This window comes from Caloenas nicobarica, chromosome Z (assembly GCF_036013445.1).
Source record: "Caloenas nicobarica isolate bCalNic1 chromosome Z, bCalNic1.hap1, whole genome shotgun sequence".
NCBI classification, from domain to species: domain Eukaryota; kingdom Metazoa; phylum Chordata; class Aves; order Columbiformes; family Columbidae; genus Caloenas; species Caloenas nicobarica.
Genome location: NC_088284.1, coordinates 65,904,439 through 65,919,158, shown reverse-complemented (window position 1 = coordinate 65,919,158; position 14,720 = coordinate 65,904,439). Strand labels below are relative to the sequence as shown.

Below are 14,720 nucleotides of genomic sequence, written 5' to 3'. Positions count from 1 at the left end.
CATCATCAGTACATTTATTGATAGAGCAAGCATTTTTCTGAGCAAGTATATTTCAAGTAATCATATAGCAAACACTTTGCTTGAGGATGCAATAATGCAAGTGCCTGTTACAAAAATGTTGACCACATGCATTGTACAATACCAATAGAATTATTCTGATGTTAGTGCTATGATAGCTAAGTTCACTGTCATACTGGCAATAGCCTCAGTGAATTCTGAAAGTAGTGCCACAACAGCGTTTAATATGTTGACCTGGTCCTCTACAGTGTCTTTTCAATCAATTAAAGCATTCTGCAAAAGAAGCAGAGTAGCTTTCCTATAGAAAACGTAAGGAATTCATATATTCAGTTTCAAGGGGAGATATAAGTCTTAACTCTTAAAGACCTCATGGATTAACAGCTGTAATAAATAGAGATCCCACTCTTGCAACATAATAAAGCTGCATAGGTTCTTAAATTATGCTTTTAAGATGAAATGGAAGAAACTACAAAGGCAGTATGGTGAATGGTAAAAATTATGAAGTCATGCAGAAGGAATAACAATCCTTTCTCTTCTGTATCTGCTTAGAAAATCAAAGTGCTTCTCTTCACTTCTGTTTCCAGAAGAAAACACAAGGAAATGTGGAACTCTCTATCATGTAAGACAAGAACCAGACCCACTAATATGTAAGCTTTGCTGCCAAGGGCAGAGCAGCTGTGGTCCACAGTGCCAGAATAATCTGTAGCATCAGTGCCTCGCAAGCCAACTAAAAGCAACAAACAGAAGGCCAGTTCTCAGGTAAGGCTGGCAGGACGTGCCTTAGATTTCTCAATAGAGAGAAAAAACCAAAACGAAACGAAAAATTAATCTTCTTACTCCCAGGAACAAGGTGCAAGATGGGCTGTAAGACTAAACTTGAAGTCTAAATCCTCTTTCCTGTTCATACACTCTGTGTGTGTTAAGACAACACAACAAACTCTATCAAATATACAGGGTGATAAACCTTTGTATTTATGCTAAAATATAATCCCTACTCACATTTTTTCTAAAATTGACTTATCACATGAGTGTTTTTTGCATGAGGCAGGAGCTCAGGACTGTGGCTTGTATGGTTCCCCAATTTCTTTCACTTATCTGACATTTATCACAGTATGTTCAATGTAACCAGTTCTGGCTACATATACTGAATATATTTTTAAAATTTCATAACTCTGAACTAACATAGCCAACAAAAAAGAATAAAAGAAAAATAATAAGAAAAAATAAGAAAAAAATTTAAAAAGAAAAACATTTTTAAAAAGGAAAATAAAAGAACAAAATAAAAGACAAGGGAGAGGAAAGGAGAGGAGCAGAGAAGAGAAGGAATTGTAAATGTTTAGGAAAATATGACTCAGGATTAGGTTTTGCATTCTGAGGTGCAATTTGAAACCAATGGGTCATTCAAAAGGTACTATTCTTGAAATAAATAAGCAAACCAACAAAAATCTATAAAACAGGGACAAAATGGCAAATTGTAATACATGCTCAGTTAAGCTTTTCTACCAAGGGTTGCAGGGGGATGGTGTTTATTGGGCGCTTTTTTTACAGTATTTGCTAGAGGAACAACTTCTGAGCCATAACTTCTAGAAGTACAAGGGATAAATCTGTTCCAAGTAATTGACTTCAGCATTGTAAAATACTGGCTTCACTGTAGAGAAAAACAATTTCTTTGTACTTTCTGCTTTGCTTTATTTCTATATGAATACATGAATTTCTCATAATATATATTCTCAGACACAAATTTTGAAAATGTATTTAACAAGTAAGTATTATTGATGACATCTTGAATTAAGCTTCCGTAGGACCACAGGAGTACCAATATAAGATTCCCAGCAGTAAAGGAAAAAGGTAAACTAATGGAGAGTGCTGTCTTATGCTAATACACTTAGAGTTCATAACAATATGTACTTTTTGCACTTTTAAAATGTCTGTTTATTTTGGTATATCTTTATCTATACAAGCTTATAGCTAGAGGGTTTTTTATTTTTATTTTTTAATGTTCACCTTTAGATGTAGTGTCTTCTGTAAGTTTTCAATCTTCCTATTTTCAGCTATTTTAAGCTTCCTTAGCTCTTCTGACTCTCTAAAAGAGCTCTTTGGGGACAGAGACCTTGAACGTTTCACAGGTGGCTCCTGGAGAATAAAACAAGGACATGGTTGAACTAGTTGGAACACCGGATTATGAAAGACATGCAGAATTAAAGAAGAAGTAATTTTGAATACTAATAATGAATTACAAAAAAAAAAAAAATCTGCATGGAATACCAGAGAAATAACAAGCAGAATTACCACAGCGCTACCACTAAAGGTTTCTCTGTGACTCGTTAATGAGAATATTCATTTACATTTACATTGTTTCTTTCAGAATAATGATGTCCCATTAGGGAAGACTAAAGGGTTATAGACTCAGAAATGCAAGAAACCTCATTACAAAGGAGGGGATAGAGGCTGGTCTAATTGCTCTATAAGGGTCCAAGGTTACACTTGATAGGACAACCAGAAACAAGAGGGAAAGGATTTTTTTCCCTTTGAAATAGTTTAACACACTGTGAAGTTGAAGGAACAATATGCTTGAGGAATATAAATACAACAGACAGTAGATCTTATACCGTAATGACCATATGGTCATTAACTATAATGTGACTAACTAGAGACAAGAATATGTGTTTATATTATGTACAGCTTCATATAGCAATCTGGAGAAAGAATATGCAAAAGTAACACTTAAACTGGGCAGCTTTCTTGTTCACTCTATGTCATATGTCCTTATGGCAAAGGAAGAAAGACCTCATCAAATTAGACTTTCTGATTTTCTCAATAACTTTGGTTAAGGACAGAGAAATACGAACAGCCAATACCAATAAGGCAAAATGCTATTACATAAACACATAAACTCAAACAAAAGCTAAAGAACAGTTGTAATTATTGCTGCTGCATACTGCCATTTTCAACTGTAAAATGACTGATTTACAACAAAGGAATTGAGGACAAAGTCTTCTTGAATATTATGTATCTCAACACTTTTACTATTCCATTAAATTAATTTAATCTTAAAGAAAATCTTAACTAGCAACTGGTATTTTTTTTTCTTTGACCATTACCTTCCAGTATTACACATTTACAAGACACTGTATACCACACTTTCACTTTATATCATAGGGGTTTCCAAAAAGGAGAAAAAAAAACCCCTGCGATATATCAGAAAATAATAATATCACATATTTAAGAACTTAAATATTGCCAGGGTGGTTTTGTCATTTGCCTTTGGGTTTCTTTTGCTTCTGAAAAGTGCCTGAATGATATGGGAAAAAAACCCAAAACAACAAAAAACAACACATCACCAAACCCAAACTAAAGCTAACATCTGGAAAAAATTTTAGTACATTTAAAATCTGAATGTCAAGTGGACATATTTTGCATTTTCCTGTCAGTTCCTTTACATAACAGGAGAAACTAGAAGAAAGTTTTAATGAACATTTATAACAATATTTCCAAATTTATGGTTTTATATTGTCAGTATAACATTGTACTAAGTGATTTCTTTGAAATAGTACCATTACTGATTTACCTTTTTTTTCCTAATAATTCTGAAAGAGATATCCAATCTACTTATCTTCAGACTCCCAGATTTCTTGATTAAAACCTAGACATAAATAAAACTCTCCTCTTGCACATTTCCTAATTATTCAATACCCATACTAGTTTTTCTTTAAAATCCAGAATGCATCATTTTTCAACAAGTGCTTCCTAGTTAAACATCATGCTTGTATACGAAGACTTGGAAAACATATGATTTCTCTGAAATCAGGAATAAAAGGTCAAAGCACTGCATTTGTTGCCAAAGAGAAGGACAATCGAGGAAAGTGAATCAACCAGCACCAGACTCCTAAGAATAACTAAGAAGAGAGACTCTATGGAGGAATGGAGAAAAAAGAAAAAAAAACCAGAAAAATATAAAATTCAGTCTTGCTTCTTTAATCAAAGGTAATCAGATACAATGAGTACACAACAGTTCTTCTTTATTTTTTTTATATATATATATATATATATATATGTATGTATATATATGTATACATACATACATAGACTTCACATATAGCTACCCGGGATTGCGCTGTGAATCTAACTATTCAGGGACTTGGAAACAATTCTCTGTGAGAACAGGTGGGACTGGTGACGTGCACTAAGAAACAATCTATTGTTTCAATATGTTTTTACCTGTTTAGTGATCAGACTAGAGGTCTGTGGAGAGAAGGAGCTGTGTCTGCGCTTTACAGCTGCACATAGGTAGTGTGAAAGCAATCTTCGCTAAGAAGGCAAACAGTCTAATTTTCCTACCAAGACAGAAAAGACTATGTAGTAAAATACACTGTAATTTGATTGCCTGGGGCCGCTGCAAAACTCAGTTTGGAAGATGGCATCTGTAGCACCCTTCGCACAACCGCAAACTTGGCTGCTGCCAGGTTTGGGATTTAATTTTTAATTCAGTGCTAAAATTCTAAAGTAAATTTAGACATACCTGTATTAAATACATAAACAAATTGTAATGCTTTAAACGTTTCATTTCCTGAATGTTTAGGAGTAAGAAAAGGTCCAGGTTTATGAGCAAAGAATGTAAATCCAAGTCAGTAAAGGGTAACAACAGAAGATTTTTCATCAAATGTTCCTAAAACACATTCACAAAAAACTAAGCCAAATTGTAAAAAACCAGAAATAAACAGGCCTTGTAATATTAATAGATTTGAAACTCTGTGACACAAGATTTATTGTAACGAAATAGCTGGTAAGTGAACGTGACACACATTAACTCTTAACGGAGGTACAGGAAGCAGAAAAAGAAAAGGTGCCTCTTTCTGAACAACCTACTGTTACCCGTCTGCACCATGAAAGACACCATGGGACAAAGCTGAAAAGAGTCACATGCTCCAATTCAACAGGTCATGTGTTAGAAGGAGGCCCATAACAAGTCAAAAAAAAAAAAAAAAAAAATGGAAAAAAAGGCAAACAAGGGAAGCCAGAGCTCTTATTGAAATGTCTTTGAGAACTTTTCTACACACACAGACCAAATCAGTGTCTGCTAGGATAATGCAATGAAGACAGTTGAAGTTACAGAAACATTGTGGGGCTGAACCAGAGGCTAACAAGATACAGGGGCGTTTTTGGAGAGGAAACATAGCAAGTTCTTGATGTTTCAACAGGAACTTTATGAGTACTACAAGTTAGTTAACTCATGCCTTTTAATACCTTGACATTATAGACTTAGAGAAATGCTATAGAAAGTGTATCAATAAAAGGCAATTATAACTCCCATGCATCATGATACAATGGGAAAGCTTAGCTGGAAAAAAACAAAGGCTGTGTTACTGTATCGACCACTAGATATATGAATGGCAGCTTAATCAGGTAACAGAAATCATACATAGCCCACAAAGTTACAAAGCAAAGGAGTAGAGCATCTCCTTTACGAGGAGAGGCTGAGGGAGCTGGGTCTCTTTAGCTTGGAGGAGACTGAGGGGTGACCTCATCAATGTTTATAAATATGTAAAGGGTGAGTGTCACGAGGATGGAGCCAGGCTCTTCTCGGAGACAACCAACAGTAAGACAAGGGGCAATGGGTACAAACTGGAACACAGGAGGTTCCACTTAAATATGAGAAGAAACGTCTTCACGATGAGGGTGACAGAACACTGGAACAGGCTGCCCAGGGAGACTGTGGAGTCTCCTTCTCTGGAGACATTCAAAACCTGCCTGGACGCCTTCCTGTGTAACCTCATCTGGGTGTTCCTGCTCTGGCAGGGGGATTGGACTAGGTGATCTTTTGAGGTCCCTTCCAATCCCTAACATTCTGTGATTCTGTGAAAGTGTAAGCTCTCACAAGAGCTCAAGGAAGACCAAGCAACTGACTCTTCATACAAACTGAGTCTTCATACAAAACAGGACTCAGCTGTATCACCTTCTACAGAGACCGTGCTGTGGGGATTACAGTCCCATCTAAGTACACACTTAACAGAACCAAGAAAAATGACACCATAAATGCACATTTATTAAAAACAAAGCTTTTAACCACCACATCATCTGTCTCAGAGAGTATGACTGTAGGCAAGGGATTTGAATTTCTGCAACTCATAATAAACAACACTAGCCTGTATGTGTACAAATATCATTGCATTCTGCAGAACCAAATGTAGGTGGAAGCATACAGTTGTGTGGCCACACATCCCAATCTATCACACTAGTAGGAAGTTCCCATTTTGCCCCAGGGCTTTCTTTTTAATATTTACAATTGCTTCATCTTTCAAAATCTTTGGTTTTTTAAAGCAGAAAGTAATCAAAGCAGCGTCATTCTGATTAGAAGTGATTCCTGCTTATTTGTCCTTTTCATCCTGGGAAGGCACATAAGGGGGAACGAAAGGTTAACACAAGAGTATTTGTGAAACCAAATGGATCACCATTGTAAACCAAGATTTGTATATCCAACATATTCTTCCTGTCAAATCATGCACTAATAACTTCTGTCATTCATACTTTTTGTCGCAAAAGACTGAACAACAATGTAATGGGAACATATGTCATTGCAAAGGAAAATCAGTGAAGACAGCAATAGTACCTTTTCTATTTTATATGTATATTTTGCGATCCTAAAGCTGGAATGTTTCCACAATTTTCCTTACTGTCTTGCCTAAATACAAAGGATTTGTAGCCTGTCAATTTAGTTCCCAAAACTTTTAATAGATACTGTGTGCACATGTGAAAAAGTGCACATATCAAACAACCTTGATTACTGAAAGGGCATGACTAGGATCTACATATCAAAACAGGAAAAGATCCTCTACAGTAGCATTTAAAAGTTTGTATTTAGTTTTACTCAATGGAAGTAATTGCTTTATTCCTGACACAGTGATCAGTCCATGACAAACACAGTACTCTCATTTACGTTATTCTGAGGAAACAAGAAATAACATTGTGGTGGGTTAAACTTGAGAAAGGGTCAAACACCAACCCAACTGTTCACTCATCAGGGCAGGGGGAGAAAACGCCATGGAAAAGCTCATGGCTTGAGACAAATAAATTGAGATTGCTTACCATTTACCTTCATGGGCAGACTTTAATTGGAGAAAATTTATTTAACTTATTGCCACTTTGGACTGTGAACTGGCTGAAGGAAAGAAGCCAGAGAGTCGCGGTCAATGGGGTGGAGTCTGGTTGGAGGCCTGTATCTAGTGGAGTGCCTCATGGGTCAGTTCTGGGACCAGTACTATTCAATATATTCATCGACGACTTGGATGAGGGAATTGAGTGCACTGTCAGCAAGTTTGCTGATGACACCAAACTGGGAGGAGTGGCTGACACGCCAGAGGGCTGTGCTGCCATCCAGAGAAACCTGGACAGGCTGGAGAGTTGGGCAGGGAAAAATGTTATGAATTATAACAAGGGCAAGTGTAAAGTCTTGCGTCTGGGCAGGAACAACCCCAGGTTCCAGTACAAGTTGGGGAATGACCTATTAGAGAGCAGTGTAGGGGAAAGGGACCTGGGGGTCCTGGTGGACAGAAGGATGACCATGAGCCAGCACCGTGCCCTTGTGGCCAAGAAGGCCAATGGCATCCTGGGGTGTATTAGAAGGGAGGTGGTTAGTAGGTCGAGAGAGGTTCTCCTTCCCCTCTTCTCTGCCCTGGTGAGACCTCATCTGGAATATTGTGTCCGGTTCTGGGCCCCTCAGTTCAAGAAGGACAGGGAACTGCTGGAGAGAGTCCAGCGCAGGGCAACAAAGGTGATGAAGGGAGTGGAGCATCTCCCTTTTGAGGAAAGGCTGCTCCTGCTGAGCAGTGCAGAGGGGCTACAGACAGTCTATTACAGCTCCTCTCAGTCACTCTTTCCCCCTCACACTTTTCTTCTGCTCCAATTTGGGGCCCCTCCACAGGCTGGAGTCCTCTGGAGCAGGTTTATCCTGAGTGGGTCCTCCATGGGCCACAGTTCCTGTCAGAAGAACCTGTTCCAGCATGGACTCCTCTCCACACTCAGCAGTTTCTGTGAGGAAATATCCCTCTGCTCTGGTGTGGGCTCCTACATGAGCTGTGGTGTGGACATCCGCTCCATGTGGTCCCTCTCCATGCGCTGCAGGGAAATACCTGCTCTGACATGTGGAGCATCTTCCACATCTCCTCCTCTGACCTTGGTGTTTGCAGGGCTGTTTCTCACCTTTTATTCCTCTCTCGCCACTTCCTGTGCAGCATTTTCTCCTTTATAAATGCATTTTCATGGAGGCATCACCACACACTCCTAAACAAATGTTCTAAAATATGTCTTTTCCCAAAAAAGAGCATATAGTGCAGGATATTGAGAAAGAGCAATCCATAAAGGTTTCAAACGAAATGTTACAAGATAGCAAATGTGGGAAAACCAGGAGATTTCTAAAGAAGCATAATATAATGGTTCACCCTTGTAGACTATTTACATCACACAGAAGCATGTTCCTATTTGCTTCCTTGCTACAGAAATCTCTTCCAAGTTTCCCATATTCTATACACTCACAATTTAAAAAAAGTTTTTAGATGAGGAAGAGGCTGAACACACTGAAAAACATAATGACTTCGATTAATTTATTGAAACAATTTAAGCTGTAGAATTATGTATGGATCTATTTCATTAACTATACTTTATAGATGTTACTGTTACCTGGTGCCTAAAATTAAAAGCAAGTCATCATGAAAGAGGCAGTCCAGCATTACACAGAATAATAAAAAGTTCGAAGTATAAACTTCAAAAGGACATTACTGTCATTCTTCATACAAAAAACACATCATACTTTAAAAAACAAGAATTTGAAAAAAGAATCATTTATAAAATCATAATAATAACCACTTAGATTTCTCTCACTTTCCTTCCAGGGAAAGATGGTCATTCTGATATACACCACAAAATATCTGATAAATATTCATTTTAACAAACCTACAAAGAATTTATCCTTCAAATATTTCATTTAATTAAGAATCCCTTATTCGGTATTTAATAAGGTAAAACCTTCTACTCCCAACAGCTATTTTAACAAGTCTTTGGCAGATAACACAAGAACCATTCAAACAAGCTTCCAGAATTATAAGCAGCATCAACAGATATTAAAATTATTATCTGGACCCTTGAGCAAAAACGTTTGGCTTTACCAGCCTGACTTAGACACAAATACACAAGACAATAAAACTATCCTACCTTACGCTTTCTTCCAGTCCTTATATTGTTGCTTTCCAGAGTATCTGAAGCATACAAATTACACTCTGCTAGGTTAAGACTTGCTTTTTTCAATTTTTCCTGTAGAAGTTCAATTTCAGACTTTTGCACAGTAATAAGACACTCTAGCTCACTTAAAGAAGGCTGTTGAAATACCTAGAAAATGACAATATAGATATATTACATTAATAACAAAAAAACCAGAAGTATAACAGATCATTTTGATAAAATTGCCTAGAGAAACACAACAGTAGCATTATTACAGGAATGTATGAGAGCTGTAAATAATTCTGCTTTTTAAATGACTCATGAATCCATAATCAAAACCAGATCCCAAAGTGTTAAGTAAACATTTTCACACCATCACCACCATATTTTCCAAATTCAAATTTATAGCCTTAACAGTGGTTGTTTCATACATATGTTTTTTCTGTAGCAACTTATTCTGCTATTGGTATCTTGTATCTCACATACCATCAACATTTCTTGACACAATATTTTACCTCCTAGACTTGTTTCTGGTGAAATTTCAAGTTGGTATCACTAGCCTATCAAACATAGGGAAACAAACAAACAAACAAACAAAACCACCACCTTAACTGCATATTCTGTCAATAAAAATATTCTTAGCTAAAAACTACCTCTTCACTGTAAATTTACGAGATGCATCCACTACGTCCATAAATTCAGAAAGCACAAATGTTGCGGTCAAACTGAAGACTTCAAGTAAAAATAGACAGGAAACCTAGATCACAGTGTTGCTAAAGGCAGATATGTCACTTCACGGAGCCATGGAATTCCAGGACCCTTCCTAGCTATCAGTCCACTCATAGCAATTCCCTGGCACAACACCACACTGCTGCACACCGCTCACCTTGGCCCTGTTACAAAACCTCTGCAGACCAAAACACATTTTCACTGGAACCAGCCATCTTTAAGTCATATCCCCGATGTTCAACAGCGGACTCGTGTGTACACATGACCAAGAGTGGTCAAGTTACCACGGCTTGATAAATTACTCCTTGTCAGGTGAGGTTTCATTAACTGCCTGCAATCACACCCCCCTGCGTTACAACCACAAGGCACAACACTGTTAGCTTAGCATCAGCAACAGCAACCTGCCTGTGGTGGCTGTCTGTGGCAATCACAAAGTGAAACGCTTTATCTCAAACCTCCTCCGCTGTGCTTTAAGGCTGGGGACAGACATTCATCTTGCAACAGCTGTGCCAGACAAAGATACTATAATTCCCAGATGGTCAACACGTCCATGCAGCTGGATGCCAGCACTCCAGCACTAGTGCTGAAAGAAGGAAAGGTGTAAATGCCCTCCCTAACCGATTGCATAAATAAAAGGGCAGGTTAGTTTAAAAAGTCAATGCAAGTGGCTTGAGCTGACCCAGCTGACCTTGTATTGCACTGATGAGGGCAAACTCATGAAACCTTCATTGCCAGCGGTGCTCTGACAGCAATGACAAACAGCGAGGAAAACAGTAAAGTCTTCAACCAGCAAAGCTTGATTCAGAAGACAACTTTCTCAAGACTGACTGAAACTTTTATTTTACACATATTTCACTATTTAGCCAAGTTCTGACAACTTGACTTGCTTGTAACTGTTTGAGAATATTCTTAAGACAAATACTAATTTCAATAGAGAAGACAAAATTTGGTACAATTATCACTTGCTCCTTCTATCTCAACTACTGGTATGCTCCAAATAAAACAAATCATGTATAATGAAAAAGTCAGAAAAGGCAGCATAAAAAAGGTTAAACAAACCAAAAAGTCTCTAAATTCATGCCAATCAAGAAATGTGATGGTAGAAAGTTGATTAAATCAATCAGGCAAACGTCCTAGTGAACTTCATTAATAGGCAGAGCCATTTTATTTCTTTCTATGCAGAATATGAAGCTCTTCATAAAGCCTGTTGTAAGCTCACACTTTCTACAAATAAATCCCAAAATAGAAAAAGCACAACTCCTCATACAGCAAACAAGCACAGCAAAGTTGTCAGAGACTAAAAGTCGCCCATGCTTTTGCTGACTGCTCCTTAAATAATTTCTGTTGCTCATTTTGCATAATTTAGGCCATATGTTGTTGCAAACAGATGTAATTTCCACCTATGATCAGCAAAAGGCCAGTTTATAACTAAAAGAGAACTCCAGAGGAAAAAAGAAAAAAAAAAAAAAAGAAAATAGAAAAACGAGGGGTAGAGAACGCATGCACTGAAAATAACTTTTACAAGCAAACTAGGCTTTTCATTCATTTGATCAAAATCTTAGCACTATATAAAAAGAAAAAAAATTTCCAACAAAACCCAGAAGACAGAAATAGTGCCAGTAGATAAGAGAAATACAGTTATATTTAAGTTATATATTTTTTACTTGATTTTTATTCTGTCTTATTAAGAGAAATACCTACTGACTTGCCCCATTTTACTAATTGTACAATTACATTGGCAACTACAAAAAGAATCAACAGCTTCAATCTATTTTCATCATTTTAATTCATATTACCATTACTTTTAAAAGTCTACAACTTTTAAAGGTTGCTTACCTTTGAACCATGAGTATTACACAAATTTAGCTAACAATTAACTTCTTACTCTATCACTACTTTTAATTTCTTTCAAAATTAAATGTAGTGTTTTGAAATGTAAATCCATTTAAGAGTCACACAATATATCAAATCCTTGTTCTTCTATGCGAATTAAGTTGTGCTACTGACTTTAAAAAAACCGATACGTGAACAGTTCTCTATTTGTTTTGGATTTTTTCCCCTACTCTTTTCTTCTCCCAAAAGAGAGCTCTAGAAATTACCATGCAGTGACACATTTCAAATTAAAATACTGTAAAGGCACAGTTTCTAATAAAACTCTTAAAACAGTCTTTGTCCACACACATACGCACACATAGCTCTTGGGAAACTAAACCCAAAAAAACCCCAGTCTTAGATCTTAACTTATACCTCCAAAATGTCTATGTTTTTACCCTTTACATATCCAGTAGATCACTGTTACCAATAGAGAACTTCCAGTTATATTTGGGCCTACAATATCCTCAAAACCTGCTCAATTTTTTAAGTATGCTGTGAAGTTTCTTCCGTTTCAGGAATTCTAAGAATCCAGACGTAACCTAAGAGAACTATTTAAGAATGGATGTTTTGTTTATCAATGGACTTCAGTTTAAGAAGAGCTAGGTAGCATTTTCTGTTAAATTTAACATATCCTTCACTATTTGATAAATCTTCTTCTACATTTCCTAGCCTAGAAGACTTTGTTTACTCAAATATCAAGAGAATTTTTAAACCTGAATTTTTAAGACATAAAAAGAGATCTCCCAAAGATAGAAAGCTGGGTGAAATTTTTCTGTCTGGTATTTTGTTTCTGATTCATGTCTATTTATATTACTACACTTCTAAGTTCCAGATATCTCCAGTCAAGAGAAAAAAAAAATTACTAAAATCAAATTATTTAGTGAAATGATTTGGCTATTATGAAAACCTCAGTTCCTTCTGTATAAAACATGACTCTATGAACAAGACAGAGTTCCAAGACTTATTCATGAATAAAGAAGTGCAACGTTGTCAGATCCTCAGAAAGAAACATGATCTTTTCTTGGCTTTTTCCTTTCTAGCTTTAAATCTGAACTCTTATTTGTAATGTAAGAACTAAGGGAAATAGTATAATCAGTAAGGCAAAGATGGCAAATTATTTGGACTATAGTTGAGCTCTGATTCTAAAATTCTAACATTATCAGATAAAAGCACAATATTATGTTTCAAGACTGCAGAAAACATTCAACATCCAAGCCCTGTAGGAAAAAGATAGTTGTTTCAGAATGAACACCAGAAATTTGCAATCCAGAAAAATAAAAGCAAATTACATGCTAAAAGGCAGCAGAGGTTCTTCCACAACTTCTGTCTCAGAATTATCATTGTAGATTTTTGATTTTATGAACTGAAATAGTAACTCACCTCAACAAAGAGCTCCAGGAAGGTTCACTTCCTAAAGTCTATTCTCAATCCTATATCTAAAACTAAAATTTGCATGCGACGGTCATTTCAGTGTACACATAATGTACCTTCTTCACAGAAGAATGTTGAGTGCAGCAAATTAAGGCTTTCTCTCAGGCTTAAGCATCTTAGATTAGATTCTACCTGCATTACAAAGTCTAGATTAATAGAATAATGGTTTCTTCTTTCACTCAGCAAAATCAGTTTATACCATATGCTATTTTATCACAAGAGATACATAATTTTTTCATACTGAAACTCAACATTTCAAATCAATGTCAGGGGCTTATTTGTGTTTTAAACAACAAATACAATAAAGTACTTATTTCTACCAAGCGGACTTCTCACTCCTCTTAGGCTTACATGACTTTTCAAAATAAGACACAGTTGATGTTTTCTGGATGCATTAATCAAGATGAAGCATAAAGCACCATCTTCACCACAAAGCTGTACCACTAGGAGAACCATCCACACTGTACTTAGGGAAGGGAATCCAATGCCACCTTTTCAGCACTGCTGTTCTCAAAGATCACAAACAACACCAAACAGTACAGAGAAAATACGGCTGTGCTCCACCGTACTTCTGCATGACTTTCCTGAACTAGCAAGAGAGAGCAGGGGCCAAGGGAACGGATACCTAAGAGCTTCAGAACTAATAACACAGCCCTATGCATACTCCTGCTCCCACTGAACTTCCACAGCACAAAGCTGTGCCCACACTAAGTGCATGGTACCAAAACCAATAACCAGCCAGGAGGAGATAGAAAATGCCTCCACAGTCCTTCCATAAGCAGATGCAAGCAGCTCACTCTGCTTCAACCACAAACTGGCCAATAGGCACACAGTGACTTAGTAACGGCTAAACTATCTTTTTTCTCGGCAACACAATGAAGTTTACATACACAGCTCAGACTGGAGGAAGCATGCATGCCCTTATCAGAATATCTCAGCTAGGAAACAGCATTTCTTACCTATGGTAACCAACTGGCCCATGACTCATACCCCAAAGTTATCTTTTAGTCGAACTCCAGGAATCCAGTGCCATATGCCACACAAAGCCACGATGCAGGAGACATCCAGAAGCAGATTATAAATAAGAATCACTTCCCGTGCTTCCTCTTATTCTGTTACTGAGTCAGCTAGCTGGGCAGCTAAGTCAGAGGCAATGCTCACCTCAGCATCCTTGGCAGGCTACTTCTTTTTACAGCTTGGAAATCCAGTCAGCACAGCCTCATCTCCATTTACTGCACATACTTTTAGGATGAGCACCAGTAACAAACTGCTGAAAAGCAACTTACCCAGTCTGGACCTTGATCTCATGTGTCCCCATCAGTTCCCAAAAGTGGCTAAAAGCCAGTGAAATAATTTCCACTGCCCACCCATCCTCATAACATTTATGGCATGCTCCAAAATCCACACAATTTAAATCATATGAAAAAGAACACTCTGATCATGTAATAGAGAAGACC

General features: G+C 37.1%; 1 protein-coding gene across 1 annotated transcript in view; it reads right to left on the bottom strand.

Annotated features, from left to right (window-relative positions):
• Positions 1-14,720, bottom strand: part of CNTLN (centlein) — a 197,981-nt gene that overhangs the window by 98,886 nt on the left and 84,375 nt on the right. Inside the window, exons 9-10 of the mRNA XM_065656536.1 lie at positions 9,223-9,396; positions 2,023-2,151 (exon numbers count right to left, since the gene is read on the bottom strand). Coding sequence (XP_065512608.1) covers positions 2,023-2,151; positions 9,223-9,396 — 303 coding nt within the window. The remainder of the gene's footprint in view (positions 1-2,022; positions 2,152-9,222; positions 9,397-14,720) is intronic.